The sequence below is a fragment of the Paramormyrops kingsleyae genome, chromosome 10 (genome assembly GCF_048594095.1).
Source record: "Paramormyrops kingsleyae isolate MSU_618 chromosome 10, PKINGS_0.4, whole genome shotgun sequence".
Taxonomy (NCBI): domain Eukaryota; kingdom Metazoa; phylum Chordata; class Actinopteri; order Osteoglossiformes; family Mormyridae; genus Paramormyrops; species Paramormyrops kingsleyae.
In genome coordinates this window covers 11,079,245-11,100,346 of record NC_132806.1, presented here as the reverse complement: position 1 = coordinate 11,100,346, position 21,102 = coordinate 11,079,245, and the positions used below count along the sequence as shown (strand labels likewise).

At 49.7% G+C, this 21,102-nt stretch overlaps 1 protein-coding gene across 5 annotated transcripts in view; it reads left to right on the top strand.

Moving 5' to 3' along the window:
- LOC111848126 (uncharacterized) overlaps nt 1-21,102 on the top strand; it is a 28,541-nt gene that overhangs the window by 5,205 nt on the left and 2,234 nt on the right. For 2 of the 5 annotated variants that reach the window (XM_072717307.1, XM_072717306.1), the window contains exons 2-9: nt 8,586-8,662; nt 11,200-11,374; nt 12,815-12,947; nt 14,306-14,464; nt 14,830-14,895; nt 17,140-17,298; nt 17,811-17,931; nt 18,291-19,925. In XM_072717307.1, coding sequence (XP_072573408.1) covers nt 8,599-8,662; nt 11,200-11,374; nt 12,815-12,947; nt 14,306-14,464; nt 14,830-14,895; nt 17,140-17,298; nt 17,811-17,931; nt 18,291-19,925 — 2,512 coding nt within the window. In that variant the 5' untranslated portion in view covers nt 8,586-8,598. Of the gene's footprint in view, nt 1-470; nt 743-8,585; nt 8,663-11,199; nt 11,375-12,814; nt 12,948-14,305; nt 14,465-14,829; nt 14,896-17,139; nt 17,299-17,810; nt 17,932-18,290; nt 19,926-21,102 lie in introns of those variants that run through there. The other 3 variants (XM_072717305.1, XM_072717308.1, XM_072717309.1) reach the window with 3 other exon arrangements.

The following is a 21,102-nucleotide window of genomic DNA, read 5'->3' as shown; positions in this document are numbered from 1 at the left end:
GTTTTCCTGTCGCTCATGGGTGATCCGACCCGGCGTCTCAGTCCTGCCCTGCGGGGAGGGGGCAGCCAGAAGGTGGTGCGGTCGCTCCCGTGGTGGTGGACGTAATCCCTGAATGGTACGGCCAAGTCATATTTCTGTCATCTGTTATCATGAATTTAAATATGTGCCTCCCTGAGAGAGAAGCTTGCAGGGCTTTGTGTTGTGTGTAGTTAGCGTGGTGGTGATGGGGTGGGTTCCCCCGGGTGTGGGACTCGGACGAGGCCCCCGCCACGGGACGCGGCTCTGGGTACTCCGGCCTAATTACCATGCCGATGCTGGGCCCAGTCGCCCCGGAGCGGGATTATGGGTTGGAGCTGGGTGGCGGCTAAAGGAAGTGGAGCTTGGGAGGTGGAGACTGTCAGGGCGGGCTGAGTGAAGCCCCCCCCCCCCCCCCCCCCACAGCGTGTCGCTATCTGCGCCCGTGCAGAGGTATGCAGTCTGTCAGTGTGAGCGTGTGCGGTTGTGTGTGTGTGTGTGTGTGTGTGTGTCTCTGTCTCTGCCTTTAGAAGAGGTGGGGGGGGACACAAGTATCTGTGGCTGACTCTCACGCTCACAACTCGCTCTCAGGACGCCGGCGAGGAGAGATGATCTAGGAGCCGCCGTCCGCTCACCCCACGCTCTCTCTCTCTCTCTCTCTCTCTCTCTCCCCGTCCGTCTGCCTGCCCATCATGACCAGCTTCTACAGCTGCCTGCGGGGGAATGAGTGAGTGGTGCTGGGGGTACGCCGCGCATAGTCCATCTCCGGGGGGGACTCGCAGACCGGCATGATGCATTGGGGGGGCTCTGTCTCTGTGGCGGGTGGCCCTTTTATCTGAAGGAACCATATGGTGTTATCATTGTGCTCCTGGGCTAGGGCTGCATGAGTGTGCGCGGCTCTGCGTATGTTTGTGTGCATTTGCACAAGATCGTCACTTATTCCTAGGCACTTAAGTGTGTGCATTTTATGACTTTTCCTTAAGTTGTGTTTATGGAGGGGAAAGTTTTGATGAATGGCGCGTGTGAAATTGGCCCACGGCGTAATTTAAATCGGCAATGGAGTGGAGTATCTGCGGATTATCGTACGGCGGCCGTGAGAGTTTGGCCATATTTGGCGATTAGTTGTGGGCTTTACGTGGTGGAATCCGCCTGTGCTCCTCAGGGGCCTTTGTAAGCTGCGGGGAGGTGAGCGATGGACCCGCAGCAGTGACGCTCCCACCGTCCTGGTCTCCGAGGTATTTTTAAGCTCTCATAGCGGAAGGAGGGAACCAGGAGTCAGCTGCCCAGGGAGATCTGACCCCCTCCAAACTTCTGCACAAACATAGAAGGCTTAATTTGTTACACTGTCCCCCCTTCCCCAGTGCAGTGTTCAATTGTACTTAAATTAACTCAGAGTTCACTGAGCTCCTCTAATTTTACTTGTGCTTGCTGAGATGCAGGCTGCTTCTGCTGCCCAAAAACCAAATGGCGTCATCAGGTCCTCTTCGAAAGCTGGGAGAATTTCTCCTAGTGATGACGCATGTCATGCTGATGGACCATCACCTAGTTCAGCCTTCAGTCCTCCGTCGTCCCAGGCTTAACTTGCGTGAGAGACCCCTGGACCGTAGGATGACCTAGGTGCCCTAATCACCAGGGTTAGCACTGCATGTCGCGTTGTCCCTGAGGGAGGGGACATCTAGAGGGGTTTAAGTGCCTCCAGATCCCAAGCCAGCCGCTGTCGCCACACTGCCGTGCCAACCTTGCGTAGAAAAATGGGGGCGCAATTTCTCTGCAGTTACTGAAAAAACAGAAGGCCGTCCTCCCCACCCCCGTGCCCCTGTGGCCTGGAGCGAGTCCACGTCTGCAGAGTGTCTCTGACTATGGACGTGGTGTCCCGGCGCCGTGGAAACGGTCTGCGAAAGTACGGCTGGCACGGTAACGTGTCATAAGAGGCTGCGGTGACCCTCGGCAAAAGCTTTCCAACTTGGAATGTTGTTCCACTCTATTTGATGCGGAATTACCCACTATCGTTACCAGGGGGTGAACCAGGGTTCATTGTTTCTGGATTCCCACTAAAAAAATCTCTTCAAAGCACCAGTTTAGTGACTGCTTATGGCCAGCAGCCCCCCCCAAATGTCAGGGGCCCCATGCAAATGTGAGGTTTGAGTGATAGTAAACACTGTTGCTGATTGTTACCCATGTGTGAGCTCCTCTTTATGGGCTCCATCCCCTTTTGGGTCCTGCCCACCCAGCCACGCAGGTGCTTGGGTCACGCCCCCTAAAGACCTATGAAGAGCAGGGGTTCACTGCAGAGCTACCAATCCAGCGCTGAAGGATTAGCATGTGATCAAACCACCCAATGGCATTTAATCAGAAGTTATACAGAACAGGGGGTGAAATCTCATTTAGACTGAGGAAATTCCCTGACAAGGACCAGTGACGAAAACAGGAAGACGGGCTGAAACGGTTCATACAAACGATATAAACCCGTACAGGTTGACACTGGGGTCCGCATGAGCCTGGCGCGTTTTACTGGTCAGCGCCATTGGTTCTGCTCCAGGGCTCCAAGGAGACGCGCTTCAGGTATGACAACAAAAGCAGTGTGTGACGTGATGGCTCTGTGTTGTGTAACCACGAGCAAGCTACTGTGTGTCGATGGTGACTTCGTTAACATTCCCCTGACTGAAGGTGGTGAAAGATATATGGCCTGTAGTTTGGGAGATTCTGGCGTGGAGGTATGAAGATACCCCAGCAGTTGCCCTTTGTGGCGTCAGCCCGTGCAAAGGCTGATGTTTGTGTCTGTCATGTTCCGATCTGCACACTTACATGCCTGGATTATTAACAGTGTTTACCATGGACACGGTACCCTTTTTTTCTTTTATTACAAATGGGTTTTCTTGAGGCTAATGGTCAAAGTGCAAAGTCAAAGTGATGGACAGACCCGTTAAGCTTCCAGATGCTTCCAGAATGTTCTTTTTACTTTTCCTTATTTCTGCTTCTGGGTTTGGATTCCCAGGACCCGGGCATAATGATCTTTATTCCCAGTTTATCTGGTGATGCCTGAAATATCCAGATAGTCAAGAAGATCTTCAGGATGCCTTTGATCCCCAGAGCAGTGAAGCTCGGGTCCAATCTTGCGGCCTCATGATTCTTCTGGAACGTCAGCCTGCACACCCCCCGGCGAGTCATACAGCTCCCTCCCCAGTACCACCGACCCCCCCCCGCCCGGTGCATATTTTCTGTATCTTGTCAGCGTGTAATAGAGTCAGGAACTCTCTCATATGTTGACAGTGTGCGTGAGTTTATGGCCTGCCTTTCTATATTGGTCGCTCAAACTAAACACTTCAGGCCTTGTGTATAATTCAGGCCCCTGGTTCCTGGTAATTAAAGGCATGCCCCTTTTACTTCACCCGAAACAAAGCCACGTTTTTCCCGTCGGCTTTCTGGAAAGTTCTGTAAGAGGATTCACATGGTCAGCTTCTCATACCCCCCCCGAGCCGAAGCCCGTCCAGGGCACAGATGGAAGCGGCCTTAAAGGACCCAGATCACCCCGCCCCCCAACATCATGGCCCGTCTGGCTTTGGGGGGATGTGGCCTGCATAGCTCCCGCATGTGTGCCTCAGGGCCTGCACTGCAAATGTGAGAAAATATTAGGAATTAAACAGTTTGAAATGAGATTATGTCCCTAAATTAGTGTGTTGTCACGATACCAAAATTTCAAACTTCGATACTATACCAAGAAAAGTATTGAAATTCAATATCATTTTCAACACAGTATATAATGTAAAAAAAATGTAGATCACAATTTTGTTTGCAGTAAAAACTTAACCTTTTGTAAACTCATGTCTTTATTTCTAAAAAAAAAAACCTCACTGCATTGTGAATCAAAGCATAATAATATTAACTACAGTAGCGACCATTGTTCATAATAGAACTGCTATACTTGTATGAAATACTGATATGATTACTTTTATATGCCTTATCTTGTGCCTCAAAGCACAAACACTTCTAATAATCACACGGCTCTAGAAGTTTCTATCTGAATGATCAACACTAATCAACATGACCTTACAAGATCGTATGGAGCCGAATGCAACCCACAGGGTAAAATAATTTCAGACTGACTACAAAAAATGTTTTAACCAACAGAAAAAAATTACATCATCTCTATTTCAACTGTAACAGAGATTAATATTCCATTCATTAACAAATTAGATACCTATCTCTCGAAACTCTTTGTACTGTATTGTGTCACGTGTCAGTACTTTAAATGTTTAGATAATTCGTGGTGTGTGCCCCCCTTTGTCAGTATTGCTTCCAGCTTGTATACAGGCTTGCATATGTCTTGTGGTATAATGTCTTCATTTGGCACAAAGCCAAAGTATTTCCCGATGTCCCTCTGGCCACACTCTGCATCGTTTCTGAACGAATCATCTTAAGTGACACCCCATGTGTGAGACTGCAGTCAGGTCTACGCATGCGCATTGAGAGCCTACGAGCCTCAGTGGTTACAGTGACACGGAAGAGCAGGCTATAGAACTAATACTATAAAAAAATTAGCATTGTGGGTACATTATGAGACGGTTTTATATGTGATGGAATCGATATACTCTGTATTTCTAATTTTTGACAACAATACCATAAATAAAGGCCTGTTGACTTATTAGCATATACGGACACTGCCCAGGTTACGATGGTCCGTGTTTCAATATTTCGACTTTACGATGGGTAAATGTTTTCACCGTCAGTACATTATTCAATAAATTCCATGAGATATTCAACACTTTACTATAAAATAGGCTTTGTGTTATTGATTTTGCCCAGCCTAATGTTTAAGGTAGGCTAGGCTATAGCCTGTGTTTGTTAGGTTACGTGTACTGTATTAAAAAGCATTTTCGCCTTACGTTTTTTTTTTTGCCTTGCAATAGGTTTGTTGTAAGGTGCTGATTTGCTGACGTGAGATTTTCAGTTTGAAAGAAGTCTGCGCAAACCTTTACATGTATGTTACAGGTTCATTACCTTGTAAATAGTCTGAGGGTTTGCAAAGTACCCCAACGCTTTTGACGTAGCTAATTTTAGGTTTATGTTGGAATAATATAGATTTGCTGTAAGATTTCTTGTGTGAGCGCGAGAGTCTGAAAGCGTGATACGCCAGATGTGTGATACTTGGCAACACTGTCCATGACCGGTACCAAACTGCCAGTGCCCTTCCCAAAATGGCGTTCCCCCGGTAAGGTCAGTGACCACACCATCACCACTCCAATTCCTGCACCGATCCCGTCACCCTCACCCCTGTCCCCACCTCACACTTGGGCACCCGTTGGTAGAGTCTGCATCAAGGGTGATTTTAGTGAGCACAAATCTAGAACCTTCCTGGCCCGTGTTAAATCCCCAGGTGGAAGGTGTCTGGTCTGCAGTGGCGATGATGGTCCTGCTGCACTCCAGAGCTCCTTCTCTGTGTTGGAGAGATGGATTAATGATTGAAAGCCGCTGAGTTCGCCGGCGGTTTTGGTAGAAGCCTCCCCAGGGAAACCATCAGGATATGGAGTCTGTGATCCAGGGTCCCCACGGTCCTCTCTGCATCGCGTCGAGGTTCTGTTTCCTATTGGCTTCCCAGAACCGGAATAACGTTCAGCTACTCATGGAATGTTTCAGAACACTCCGAGCAATTTTGACATGTCTCCAGGGCAACAGAGCCATTTTCCGATCCAGCCTCCGTGTCTAGGTGATCACGTGTCACGGTGACAATCATTGTTGACACAGGTGACCTGTTTAGGATTGCTTCTTGCTGTTGGGACATTTGGTAAATGGCATAAACATCCATCGGCGCACACTTTGGGCCCAGCGGACCTGACTCACCGCAGTGCCCTGCTTTGAATGTTGGTGAGGGTACCACAGCGCCCCCTGGATGGCAGTGCTGATGCAGCTGCTGCACAGCAGACTGCAGGGACCTGTAACCCGCGATCTGATTAAATTCCCCATTGAGTGACGACGGCGGTGATCCTCTTCCTAGCATTTTCCAAGGTTTACCCGTCTGGAGTTCTGACTGCCTTTCTGTTATGATCACAGTGTTTAATGGTAAGAGAGCTGAGATTTCCCTGTTAATTCAACAATCGTCAATAATCCGTACACAGCTCAGCCTGACACTATATCACATGGGCTTTGGCGTTTCGGATCACGCTGCTGTGTGATTTTTAAATGTGAGGCCATGGCTGACTGAGCCCCAAAACCGGCCTTGCAGTCCTGGCCCTTGGTTGCATAACTGTAAGGTCCAGGAATCAGCCACTTTAGCCTCTTCTACATGAGAATTGATGCTGCCCCCCCCCCCTGTTCAATTACTGTCGCGGTTACTGGAGGAGTCCTGTGTTGATTGTAGCCATCTCAGTGCTAACTTCATTACTGACTGCATTTCAGGGAGAGGGGGTGGGTCACAGCTGAGGCGACCTTATCTGACATCTCCTGAGTGGACTGCAGCAAGCAGACTCTTGGAGGGTGGGGGGTGGGGGGGGGGGGAGGAGGGTGGAGTGTAGATTCACACGGTCACAATGCATCTGGCATCAAAACACACAGACAAAAACTAACTAGCAGTAGGAGCAGTGCAGGCCTGTAGTTTGACCCAAACCCAAGTAACCTCGCCCAGTCTGCATTGTTTTGGACCTGCAGCCTCTGATGTTTAACTCTCTGCTCTATGCAAATAAGAGCTTTTATGTACGTGTGGATGTTTTAAATGCCTGTGGTTCGAGGACTGAAGCCCAAAAGAATAGAACAGACTATGGTGGCTAAACGCCCCTCGCTGGGCATTTAGTGAGCCGCTAACATTGCGCCGTCATGTGGCTATAAAAGCACTTCTGGGAATAGAACGGCGCCTCACAGAGGCGGGGGGGACACGGTGCGGTGTGTCGAGAAACCAGCTGCAGAGGGTTGCTGATTAGGGGCTCATGACATTGGACATCCAGACGGGGCCAGTCAGAATTAGCAAATGCATGGGATTGGAGGGTTATTTACACCTTAATGCCGCATCCTCAGAGAGCCACGTCCCCGCCTTGTCTTATTCCCGAACGCGGCGACTTCCTCCCCTGTGTCTTGTTCAGCGTTTTCCCGCGGTCAGAGATGGTATCGCGGTAATGGATGTTCCGCCGCACGTCTCGTATTTGCTCATCCTTCCTGGTGGCTTTATCAGCGTCCAGGTTATTTACGGCAGCTCGCCATCCCGCGGTGAGTAATGTGTGGCTCTTCCCAGATTTATGCTCTCACTCGTGGGAATCGAGGGACTCCACTCCCTGCTCTCTCTTTTTTTCTGTTTTCCTGTCAGCGATTTATATGCTGAGGCTGGAGACGTGACCCATAAAGTTAGCTGGTCCCACAAATGCACCTCCCCTGTCCTGCCCCCTAAGCCTCCACCCAGGGGCACAAGATATTTGTGAATTCTGGTACCAAACAGAAGCGTTAATGACAACGAGTCCACTTAGGCACATTTACAGAATCATTCACTGTACAACCCATGTAATAATATTTTTACTGAGCCGATACTTACCTTGATTCTTTGCACTGTTACTATTTATTAATGACAATAAAAGGTCTTAAAGTCTTATTGTTGTCTATTACTTGTTACTGTTTATTAGTCCGAATGTCTTTTTACTGACTAAATGTGTGTATTATGCTACTGCAAAGCTGAAATCTCCTTCAGACTGAATAAAATGTCTGTCTGCCTCCCTGTCTGTCTATCTGCCGCTCTGTGTATCTGTCTGTCTGTCAGTATCTTTCTGTCTGTCAGTGTGTACTTGTCTGTGTCTGCCTGTCTGTATATCTCACTTTTTATCTGCCTGCCTGCCTGCCTGCCTGCCTGCCTGTCTGCCTGCCTGTCTGTCTGTCTGTCTGCTTGCATGTTTGTTGGGACCAGCCTCTCACTCACTGGAGGCGTCCGCTCTCAGAGCCTCCTGTGATCAACTTTCACACAAGATCTCTGACCCTGAAATCCCACCCCAGGGGTTCACTACTTCCTCTTAAACTGGAGTCGGCGAAGGCCTTGGGGAATCCCAGGCAGATCCAATAGGGTCTCATGGTTCCCACAGGAACAGGAAGCTGGGTTATGGCACAAGGCTGGCTTTGAGACAGCCACATTAAGTTGGAGTGATGTAGGGGAACAGTGTGACTGGCCTCAGCATCCCGTGGGATCTTGCGATGATTTCCTGCTAGTGTCTTGGCTTTTTCCGGGATGGCCGTTACCATAACATATACTATCTCATCTGTCAGTGATATCGGATTGTGGTTTCTTATTACATTGCTCATCGTAGTTCTGTCTTTCTGGTCAAGCCATTGCTAACCCTCTTCTCCACCCTGACTGTAAACACTCTTGATGAAACTCGTTCTTCATAGAACGGCTTCTCCTCAAATTCATTCCCAACATCAAGTCTTCAGATTTTTCCCACCATGCACCTGAGTTCATTATTAGCATATTCATTCACCTTATGAAACACAGATTTTTTTTCAAGCTACCATCGACCTTCTCTATCATTTTAAACTTCTCTGCCTGACAGGAATCTCCTTAACACTTTTCACTCCTCTAATAATGGCCTTTGTCCCTCCAACAGTGACTGCGATATTATGGCTTCGGGACCTGATGTGACTGGCAGTCAGGAGCCCAGCGACCCCCTGGTGGACTGTCCAGGTAAAATCCCCCAAGATCGGTCAGCCGGGTAAATACAGGCCAGATTGGCGTGTCCACCCCTTAGCTGGCTGGTTTGCCTGTGTTTTTGTGATCACGCCTCAGTGACATACCAGGACGGGTGTATTTACAAACCAGCCATTGACCCCCCAGGCCACAAGCCATGGTCATCCATTTCCACGGCAGAATAACCAGGGAGACCGGGCTCAGCGCCTTCCTCCAGCGCTGGGGATAATCCCCTGATAGGATTTAAAGGCATCGAAACGGGGATGATGTCTATTTAAACGGCTATTTGTCGATGGTGGGGGCACGCTGGGTCACAGGCCAGGGGGTAATCCCTAGTGATTTCGCTGACAGCCTGCAGCGTTATCCACACGCAGAGCGTGTCTCTGTGATTTCAGAGGAAGGATGTACAGCACTATTAGCAGTGGGATGGCATTCGGCGAGCGGTGGCCTGAGAGCTGTCACTGTCCCCGCTGAGTGACGCAAACGAAGGCTCCCTGTCTACTGTCTCTCCCCCCCCCCAGCCCTGCCCATGCCCCCCAGTGCTTTGCATAGTGTGAACTGGGCAGAACGTAGTGATTGTGCTCAGTATTAGCTTGGTACTGTCGTTGAATATGATATAGCATAAGGGGGGGTGAGACCCCAAAGGTGACATTTCATCAGGGGGCCTGAATGTCTGGCTATTCTCCTGGTTCTGGAGGGTGTCTAGGCTGGGTGTGGCCCGGTGTCACTGGGGCTGTGCGACAGAGACGCCCTCACACCCACGCACCAATGCCCCGCCCCCATACCCATGCACCGATGCCCCGCCCCCATACCCACGCAGCGATGCCCCGCCCCCATACCCACGCAGCGATGCCCCGCCCCCATACCCACGCACCCATGCCCCGCCCCCATACCCACGCACCCATGCCCCGCCCCCATACCCATGCACCGATGCCCTGCCCCCAACATGTGCACTGACGCCCCCCGCCCCACATACACACACTGAAGCCCCGCCCCCCACACGCGCATGCCGATGCCCTGCCCCCCCCACACCCATGCACTGATGCCCCGCCCCCCCCACAACCATGCAAACACACACATGTACCATGGCTGCACCCATCATAAGCATTGGACCGATTTAGCAGCTGATTTAGGACATGATGTGTAACTGGACCCTAGAGCTGGGTGGCCACATCTCCCATGGAGAGTCTGTGCTGACCTTTGTGCTCCTGAAACGGCCCCCCGAACGCCCGGTGCAGTGTAAACACTGCAGGGTGTGGCTCTCCCCTGGGGGCACTGGCTGGGCCTGAAATACGCTTGACCTTTTTAATAGCATGTGACCTTTCTGCAAACCCCAGCGTCACCCTGTCTCCAGTAATGACCCATTGTTCTTATGATAGGGGCCTTATTGCTATCGTCATATCAGTAACTGTGCCCATGCTGCTGATTATTACTAACAAAACTTATCAAACCATGAAAGAGAGGTACAGAGACTCATACGGCTGGGGGGGGAGCAGGCTCACACGGCGGGAGCCATTAAACAGACATGCCGGCATTTACATTGTGGTGATATTGTGGACAGAAGCATCAGGAGCAATTTAAAGCTTCCCTCATTAAAACAATGCAAGGTTCACTACTACAGTCAGGTTACCAAGCACAGGGTGGGCGGCTGAGGTCTTAAATATGTCTTACATCCGACTGCTTGCTGGGGGGGCAGTTTGTGTGTGTGTGTGTGTGTGTGTGCGTGCGTGTGTGTGTGTGTGTGTGTGTGTGTGTGTGTGTGCGTGTGTGTGTGTGCGTGTGTGTGTGTGTGCGTGTGTGTGTGTGTGTGTGTGCGTGTGTGTGTGTGTGTGTGCGTGTGTGTGTGCGTGTGTGTGTGTGTGCGTGTGTGTGTGTGTGTGTGTGTGTGCGTGCGTGCGTGTGTGTGTGTGTGCGTGTGTGTGTGTGTGTGTGTGTGTGTGCGTGTGTGTGTGTGTGTGTGTGTGTGCGTGTGTGTGTGTGTGTGTGTGTGCGTGTGTGTGTGTGTGTGTGTGCGTGTGTGTGTGTGTGTGTGTGTGTTCATGGGTTTCTGTCAGAGGTCTGACCTTTTACTAAGACCAGTCCTGCTGACCCTGCCAGTAGAGGGCATGGGTCCTGATTTAGGGATCAGCATGAAGACCGTTTTAAATACTCCCATCTCCAAGGAAGAAATCCAAATTTATGGCAGCTAGGGGCCGTGTGTGTCTGGCTCCGTAATAGTGTAGCCAGTCTGTTTGGGTTCCCAGGGTCGACTGAGGGCCAGGATGGGAGAGACACTGTAAACGGTGCGTTTAAAAATGAAGTGGGCAGTAGTGTCACTATGATCAGCTGACTTTTACCCCAGTCCCCACTGTAGGGCTGGTCATCAGTGCGTCTTGTGTAAACGTGTCGGCCCAAACATGTCATACCTACGTTTATCGCAAGGGGCGATGGGCAGCACACATTCTTTGTGTCTGAGATGATCAGAATGTCCCAGTGTCCCCTTTAATGTGTGATTAATCTTGAATCTCTTTTTGTTGCGCTTTCTCTCATTCCAGGAAAGAAGAAGTCAAAGTTTCAGACCTTCAAGAACTTCTTTGTCCGTAAGAAGCGAAAAGGGGGGGATGCCCCCCCCGGGGAGGCCGTGTTGAAGGCCAGTCATTCCTCGGACAATGTGAGTGACGCCAAGCCCACCGCGGCCGACAGCGACGGCGACACAGACGCGGACGCCGGGTGAGCAGGCCCCGGGGAGGCCGACCCGCACTCAGCGGCCGCCGCCAGCGTGGAGCTCTACCTCTCTGCCATCACTCTTAACGGCTCTTTTGTGTGAGAAATTCCTGGCGTTCCTTCGAGGCCGCCGGGATGACTCCGTCCCTGTGTTTATCACATATCCGTGAGCGGCACACCTTAAATTAGAGCAGTCGCAGCTGGCAGAGGACCAACATGGCCATTCGCTTGCATAAGATGGGCATCGGGAGAAAGTGCATTCTGTATTTCAGAATAAGAGTCTGGGTGTTTACTGTGGAGATCCCCAGCCATCTCTGTGTGGGCTTCATACTTTAAAGGCAAATTGCTTTGCTAATTTAAAATGCACTTCCCTCCTACGGATTCAGGTTTATAAGAACATTAGTATGAGAAACAGCTGCTCCACTCATAACGGGAAACATTTCAAACTGCATGAGATCAATGCTCATTGGCCATTAATAGGTCACCTACTTGTTAACACAAAACAGCCCGGTTCTCCAAACAACCAGTCATGTGGCTGGACCTGAATTGCAACATGCAGATTTGTGAAGAGGTTAACTTTCTGATTAAGGGTCATAAGGACTAAGATGTCAGTGAAGCATTTCCACAAAGCATTTCTTGCTTAGCTGGATAACTTGTTGGACTTAAGGTAGCCTGGGCTCAATGGACTTTATCTTTGTTCCCTTACATTTAGCGAATACCTTATCCAGCTAAGCAAGAAATCCTGCTTTGCGGAACACCCCCCTGGGTGATCTTAAACGTGGTGTGATTGTTGATGCCAGGCATGGCGGTTCCAGAATCTCAGAAACAGACACCCTCCTGGGATTTTCACACACTGCGGTGTCTGGAGTTCACGGCGTATGGTATAATGAACAAAAAACACCCAGTCAGCAGCAGTTCTGTGGGTGAAAAATGCCTTGCTAATGAAAGAGGTCAGGGGAGAATGGCCAGAACTGGTAAAGCTAACAGAATGCCACAACTACAAGAATAACAACAACTGTGATGTTCAGAGAGGCTTCTCTGAATACAGAACTTGTTTACACATGATGACAAAAACTGGGACCTACTGGTATTACATACAGCCCCCTGGGGAATTGTATACGCAAAGGATAACCTTTAGGTCAGCTGTTCAAACCCAGGTGTGAGGACTCTTCAGCCAATCAGTCCTCTGGTTAGTAATCTAATTAGGGAGTTGCAATGAAAACCTGCATACACAACGGCCCTTTCTGGATAAGATTGGCCACCACTTATGTTGAGGTACCTAATAAAGTGGCCACAGGGTGCAGACTTCTTTCCTTCCTGGTGATTATTCTTGATTACTCCTGATTTTGTGATTACTGGTTTCTCTCAGTATGTGCAATGAGCCTGATTGAACTGCTCTGGCATTTTTGGGAGATATTTAATGTCCTACTGTGATCTGTCTCACAGCCAGAAGGTCAGCATGGGGAACAAGGCCAAGTCACATGACAGTGTGTTCGTCACCGATTCGCCTGCCTCGGATGGCTCCGAGGACTTGACCTCCACGCAGGACAGTGTCCAGGAGAAGGTGAAGGCCCTGCAGGTACTCCACAGCCACATTTATCTCCACTGCCACATCTCTCTCCACAGCCACATCTTCGCAGTGTCTCGTCCCTGGCTCTGACTCCCATCTCAGCCTGAACTGTTCCTTCTCACCTGCAATCCTTTTCCTGGTTCAGATGTGTTACCAGAAGCCCCACTGGTTCGCCACATGGCCTGGTGGAGGGTTAGTCACTATTGCTATAAACTGAAAAGCATAAGGGTTGCCTGAACACATGTACCAGGAGCGAGGGATCGTGGAAGATGGGGTTCAACCGAGTAAAAATAACTAGAGTTAGGAACCCCTTACCACTCCAGGAGAATCACCCGTAAATCATCTTCACTCCTGGGAGTGGGGGGACTCCCACCACCTACAGATTCTGATGACGTTTAGAAATTTTTGCTCAGAGAAAAAAACAAAATATGAGAATATCATACTTGTGTTATAAGCCACCAAAAAATATCTTAGGTATATTGCATGAAGGTGTAAACAGCACATTTTGTCAGGATTTACTGAATGTTTCTGCGGACCTCCACTTGACGACCCTTAGCCTCAGGGTGGGGGGGAAGTGCGAGCTGCTTCCTGGAGCTGGTTTACCACCGCATGCCTCAGCTGTGACACATCCCTCCAACAATAAGGAAGAAAATGAGACAGAGAAACAAACCGAAAGCCGCAGATGGAGGGCTGGGCCCGCATGCCGCTTGTTTACGATATGCTCCTCTGCAGCGGGGCCATCGTGTGGCGCTGTGCCCTTCTTTGGAAGAGGAGTGGAGACGGTGTCTGCCTCTGTGTGCAGACAGCACGGGCAGTCCAAAGCTGCTTCAGGTTCTGCTGCCATGACGACAGTGCCCTACATAGCTCTGATTCGTCAGGCCTATGTCCCTGCTTTCTGTGGACCAATCGGGTGCCCCTCCCTTTCAGTCCTGCCCAGTTGATTGGACGCTGCTGTGGATGTTGCATCTCCTGAGGGTTAACTGCTCCACGGCACGGAGGTTTTTGCTATTGGACATGCGTTTGTGCCTCTTGAAAGATGGAAGCCTCCTCTTGGTGTTATTTTCCTTCATTTGTACTCCATAAATGGATCAATTTTCTACATAATTAAGACCATATAGATATTCAGTTATACGATTGTTCTGGGGCCTAGAACAATTAACTAATCAACCAATTACTTTTAATTAAGATGCTTTCCGATCCATATATTCACTCATTTACTCAAAACTCGGAAAGGGGAAACATCAGTCATAAATAGGCTGCTGTTTGAGACACTCTGGCCTTTTCTACAGCTGGCGGCTACAGCCTTGGCCTGTAGGGGGTGCAGTGACCTATCGGTGTCTGACTGCGTCTGGGGGCCTTCCCAACAGCTGCAGCTGAAGCAGAGCAGCCGGCAGGCCACGCCCATCACCCTCATCGGTGTGAGGAAGGATGACGACCCGGGGGCTGTGTCTGAGGACGACGGCCTCCCCTGCAGCCCACCAGAGATCTCCACCCTGCACGCCGTCCTGGCTGGTCCTTCGCACAAAGTAGGGAGCCTCCACCCCGCCTGATCTCACTCCAGGCAGCTGGTGTTTCCTCCCTGACCACACCCCCCTCATACCCTACATGCGTTCTGATGGGACCCATGAAATAGCACCCAAGGCATGTTCAAACGGGACTAACTTTAGATGATCACATCCAAACTACTCACGTTCATACAGGGTAGGTCTTTTTGGACACACCTGTAACCGATACAGGGTTAAAAGGTAAACGGTCCCTGAATTCACACTGCACACTGCACCTCAGTTTCACACTGCACTCCACACTGCCCAGGTGAAACATCAACGCAGTTGCTCATTCTGAAGCTGTCACTTTTCTCTTGTGTGTTTCTTTCTTTGCGCTCTCCATCCAGCCCTCGAACTCAGTCCAAAGAAGCAGCTCGCTCAGCCAGGAGGGGTCTGACACTGACGATGACCAGGTAAACACTCGCCATGTGCCCTTGGCATGACGTCTCGGCAGTGGATGCTTACAGAGTTTCTCCACTTTTGTTCCTCAGTGATCGATGGGATGGCCCTAGCTTATTGTTGACCAGCTACCTTGCTGTGGGCCTTCAAAACAGGCACCTGGCGACATGCCACCATGTAATGCTTACAAAATGCAACACAATATATCAGACCAGTGACAAAGTACCCTCCCCCAGCCATGCTGCAGGGGGCGACAGTGAGTCATAGGACGCCTGCACATTCACACACATGGCTATGTGTTACAGAGCCACATCCCCTGGCTTACATGCCTCTGGGATGTGTAAGGACTCCAGCAAAAGCCGAGAGAGCTGCGACGGCCAGATGCAAAGTCGTAACAGATATTTAATAAGCTTCCCCATAAGCAGAGATGAGCCTCGGTAAGACAGCTCAGGGGGGTCCACAGGGGACAGGGGACGCTACAGGCTCATCAGGCTATGAGGGAATTGTTCCAGAAAGCACTAAAACTCTGAGGGTGGAAGTGAGACACAAGGCATGAAGAAAATCCAAGCACTGGACAGAGCTTTACTTTATGGTTAATCTGAAGAACACTGGCCATTGGGGAAGGGGCTAGGGGTTACCTAAGGGCCTAAACTTCCTCTTCATTGGGGGGGGGGTATGGGGGCAGGGGGGGTTGAAGGCGGGTGGACGGCCTACAGGGGTCCTGCATTCCAGCTGTGTTCTCCTGGGAGCTCTGTCAACACATCGGAGATGGGGGGGCGGGGTGGGGGCTGTGTCAAGTCCTCACCCATCAAAGGAGCTTGTCTTTTATGAGGAGTTTACAAATGAGGCAGGTCCTTCCAGACTTATCTTTTGACACACGTGCAGGTCGCTCTCACGCACTCACGCGCACATGAACGACAGGGGAACGTCACGACCTCTGACCCCGCATTCCCAGAAACACACAAGCACAAAACGAGCCGGGAGCCGCCAGCAACCAGCCTGACTCAGTACTTAAGGGGCAGCCAGCTGCACTGCTTCGAAATCCTGGCCCTGCTCTCCAGACCAAAGATGCTGACGTGACAGTAGTACTTTTCGAGTTATTTTGGACGTGTTTTTGAAGGATTTATGGTCAGCACCGCCTGCCGTTCCCGCAGCCTGGTGGCTCTCCAGCGAGCTCCCGGCGTGCCAGGGAATCGCAGGACGGCGGGCAGTTGTGACAGCAGACCATGCCTCCTTGGAAAACAAAGGGCATTTATTACTAATTCCGGAGTCCTTTTTTTGCTGTGCTAAGTCACCCACAGAGCCCTCCTGCTTATATGGCTTTAAGATCAGTTTGGCACAAAGCCTACATGCATGCTAAACTCGGTATGGTTTCCTTCTAGCGCATTTCCCCGCTCAGAATGACGAGTATGACGCCTTGCAGCGGGATCACATGTAAACAAAAATATGTGCCGTACGTCAGTGGGGCCGGGGCTGGTTATAAATTCCCAGTAACTTATCCACCAGGGCCTGGAATTCAAACATGGCTTGTAAAGTTGAACAGGAATGCTAACTGTGTTTATCCGAAGCCAAGCAGGCACAAAACACTGGAACAGAGAGTGGGCTTTTCAGAGGAGAGTGTTTTAGCTCTTGTTAATGTTGAAAACTGACGTCAACTTGTTCTTCTCGTAGGATTTGTTCAGCTCGACAGTCTCCTGAATGCACACATAATCCATTTCTTCCTTTTCCACTAACACAAAGGGAGGGTGAATTCCTAACAGTAAGGCATAATCATGAAAGCAGGAAAAACAAGGGCCTGCAAGGAAATTTGCCGAAATACCAGGGGGCGAAGTGTAGCTCGGCGGGTTAGAGCGCTGTGCCAGTGACCCGAAGGTTGCTGGTCCAGTCCCATGCAGAGTAGAATGATTTCTGCGTAATGCCCCTCAATGTTCCGGGGACTGACTGACCCTGCTGTCTCAAATGTGCGTCGCATTGAATGAACATGGCTGCTAAACAACTAATAATTTGTTTTAAAAAAGCAAATATCGAGGGTAGCTGCATTTTTTAGAATGACATGAATAATTTTCATCATTTTAGTTGATACTGTGCTCCAGCGGTGTGTCAATTTGCACGTTTGTTGGCCAGTAAGAACAGTGATGCTTAGGAGAGACATCAGAAGTATGAAATATTGTCTCTCTTTTTCACTATCTCTCTCCCTCTCTCTTTCTCTCTCTATCTCTCTCTCTCTCACACACACACACACACACGCAATTGTCCAGATGTCCTTTGAGGCGTCCTCCAGGCCGGTCAGCCCCCCCCACTACCTCCTTGTGGACCTCGGCTGTCCAGCGACCCCATCAAGCTGCCTGGACAACTCAGCTGCTCGCCACCGCATCGCTGTCAAGAACCGGGCCTGTGCTAAGCGGAAGCCAGCCAGCGTAAGAGCGCCCCCTGCTGCCAACCCCAGGGACCTCACACATCGCTAAAATTAAAATATGGATTACAGATTCCAAACACGATCTATTTAAAATTTTTATTTAAAAAAACATGGCTACATTGTGGAAAAACAAATAATCCATCTGCCAACAAACTATACAGGGTTGCAAAATACCATTGTGCAAATAATTTTATCGTAAGATTTGCATGATGTGATATCAAAGCTACTCTGACCTTGAGAGGTCCTGGTAGGTAGAAGGGAATAAACCCTTTCAGTTTGTCACACAAAAGATAACGGGGAAAACCAGCAGTTTCAGTATGTTCTGGTACAGATTGGCAATGGAAAAAAAAAAAAAACATCACCAGATTTCGCAAGTCATGAGCTCTCAGAGTTTGTACATCTTCCAGCTTCAAGGCTGAAAGACTTCCTTCAGCAATCATGTGATGCTGCTCTCTTCAGAGCTAGAACCTGGTATTGGTGCTTATCGTCCTCGTTTTTTTCTTTAACCTTCAGAGAGAGTTCCTGGACAGTGGAAGAGAGAGGGATCTCAGTGGAAAAGTTCCCCGCAGAGGAATAGAGAATGAACTGGGTGATGTTACCCCAGAACCTTCTTCAGCAGAGGAGAAATATAAAGGTATCCTGTCATCTGAAGAGTTAGATGTTTTCTCATCCAAATAGTTGATATAACTAAACTAGTACAATAACAAAATCAGTACTAGAATCATCTACACCAGGGGTGACCAATCTTATCCGCAAAGGGCCGGTGTGTGTATGCAGGTTTTTGGGATAACCTGTAGGTCAGCTGTTCAAACCCAGGTGTGAGGACTCTTCAGCCAATCAGTCCTCTAATTAGTAATCTAATTAGGGAGTTGCAGCGAAAACCCACATACACGCCGGCCCTTTGCAGATAAGATTGGCCACCCCTGGTCTAGACGGTTATAGCTATGTATTGACAGAGATGGCTGCAGCAAGCTCACTGTTTGTTTCTTGCAGATTTTGCTGTCCAGCAGATGCACTCTGCTGAGAGGATTAGTGAAGAGCGGGAGCTCCTGGATGAGGAAGTGCAGCTGGTCCCAGAGGAGGCGCCACCTGTGATGGAGCAGTCGGTCCCAGAGGAGGAGCCTCCTATGTTGGAGGAGCCAGCTGGGCTCCATCAGTGGCCCAGGATTGAGTCTGAAGAACAGAACACTGTAGATGAGAGCTCCTGCTGCGAGGATGCCCCCTTTCCTCCTTCCTGCTCTACGTCTTCCTCCTTTGTAGATAACTCGCAGGAATTTCTCCTGGATCCATCCTCAGAGACACAGAAACACCAGGGGAACAGGTCTCTGCTGACAGGTTCTCAAGAGTCTCTGGATTCCCTAGAGCTCCCCGCTGAGGATGACACGAATCTTATGCTGGAGTTAGGGTGCGAAGCCCCAGTGGAGGAGTCAGGCTCGCTCCTGCAGGAGGTGCTCAGCTCTCTGGAGAAGCCTCTGGTTTCTGGGCTTGTGCTGGAGCCTGATGCTGAAGGCCAGGAAATGGAGAAAATGAGTGAAAGCACAGAGAAGGTAGCGACCTGCCTAGGTGAGGAGTCGGGGCCCTGCAGCCCAACCTCCCAGCACAAGCCGGTGGCACAGGGTGGTCCTAGAATCTCCAATGTAGCTGCGGATCAGGAAGAGGACGAGTCCAGTGCATCAGGTGAAGGGGAAGAATGTTCTGAGGATGAGGGACATGCTGAGTTGGTGGAGGTCAGTGATGAAGATAGTAAAGAAGCAAAGAGTCTTATAGTTGAGCCAATCATGTCAACTGGAGGTGAGAAACACAAGGAAGATGAAGAAGAGGAAGAAGAAGATGATGATCATGATGAGGGTGATGATGAAATGGATGCAGAAGTGGTTTCAGAGACCCAGGATCATGAATGTCTAGTCGAGGTTGAGAGGCTGAATACACATCAGCAGCCTGGGGCCAATATCCAGGCAGTTGTTGGTTTGGACTCAGAAAGAGACGGTGGGCCTAGCTCAGATGAGGTTGTTCAGGTGTCCAGCCAAGGAGATGGGGACTATGTCCCGCCTTCAAAAGACAGCTTGTCCATGACAGACCAGGTGGAGCCTGAACAATTAATGCCCAGCACTGAAGAACCTAGCCAAGATACCATAAACCTGTCTTCCAGAGCTAGCATTAGCCTACAGCACAGTGAGGAGGAAAACAGTGCCAAAGAGGATTCTGGGAAGCATCCAGTCCGGTTTACTATTGCTCCAGCATGGCAGAGGTCACTATCAGGAGATGGCTTCAAAGAAGCTTATTGCCATGCCCACTCCATCACTGCAAAGGCTTCTGAGGCATGTGCTGAAATCAGACCTGAGCCAGGTACCCCCCTAAAGGCAGATATCAGCCATGGCCACAGCGATGCATCTCCGTCTCCCGTGAGAGACCAGGACGTGGGCGCACCTGAGACACCGTTTGGTGTTCGGCTGAGGAAGACTTCTCTTAGGAGCTTCTGCTATGGCACAGAGGACTCAGGAGAACCTCCTGGAACGGCTAGTGAACCACCAAGAGCCGCCTGCCCTGAGATGCCCTGCAGCAAGCCTGTCCTGCCCAGGAAACCTGAGCTTCTGGAGGACGACGTAGCCAAGTTCAGGAGGACAGCAGGTATGAAACCTCTGTAGCTGGCCTTCTCATCGCTAATCTCACTTTTTAAAAAACACTATCACAGACCACTTAGGTTGGAGTCCTCATGATGATGTGCAATAAATGTGCAGTGCGCTCACAGCAGAACCAGAAACCTAGTGCACCTTCTGTTCCCTCGGGCAGGATTATGGACTCAAGGTTGCAGATCCATTTAAATTTCCTCATGAGCTTTTCACCAGCACAGGGTACAAGGGAAGGCGTACTGTGTAATATAACCGCATGAAAAGTTAAGGAAATTACCCATCCAAATACACATGTGATAGAAAGCATTCTGATATGTAAGATAAAGCTTTATTGATTGCATGAAATTCTTGAAAATATGGATTTAAAGTTTTATATTATCTATCCATTGATCTATCCACCCAACCGCTTCTCCAGATGGAATTTCAGCCCATTGCAGGGCACACACTCATAGTCATGCGTATTATGGGAGGTTTAGAGATGCCAGTTAGCAAAATTTGAACAGTTTAACACCCAATATTCTGCAGTTAATTGCATCCAGATGCACCTGTCCTTATAACTGAGTGCTTGCTCAGGGTGTTTAGCTTATCGGCAGCTGAAGCAAAGATCTAGTATATAACAAGTAGATGGCAAGAAGTAGGATGGTGCTCAGAAGGTTAGGACTCTTCCTGTGATGGGTAGGTTACCGGTTCGAATCCCAAGGTCAGCAAAGTGACTTTGGGGTTGGGCTCGTCAGCAGGGCCCATAACCCAGGGACTGGCTGACCCGGCTTCCTCAGCCGAACGTTGCTTTGGACAAAAGAGTCTGTCAATGAAATCACATGTAAATGATGTAGCAATCTGTATGCTTGTTTGCGTAGTTTCAGAGGGAAACCCCTTGCAGTTTAGAGCACGGTTCTGATTTTCCTTCCGGCACAGTGAGACATAGACGCTCTGGAAACCACGCAGTCATGCTCTGTAGACTGTAGTGCATGTTTCAGGGGGCTGTGCTGAGGTCAGTCCAGCAGAGTGACCTGTAATGAAACCTGAGGTGCCCTTCACTGAAGGCCATGGCAAACACAACGTTAACATAAACACACTTACATCACTGTGCTGGTAGGACAGAAAATGTGTGTGTGTGTGTGTGTGTGTGTGTGTAGAGGAATTGTTATATATAATATATATTTCATATGATATTA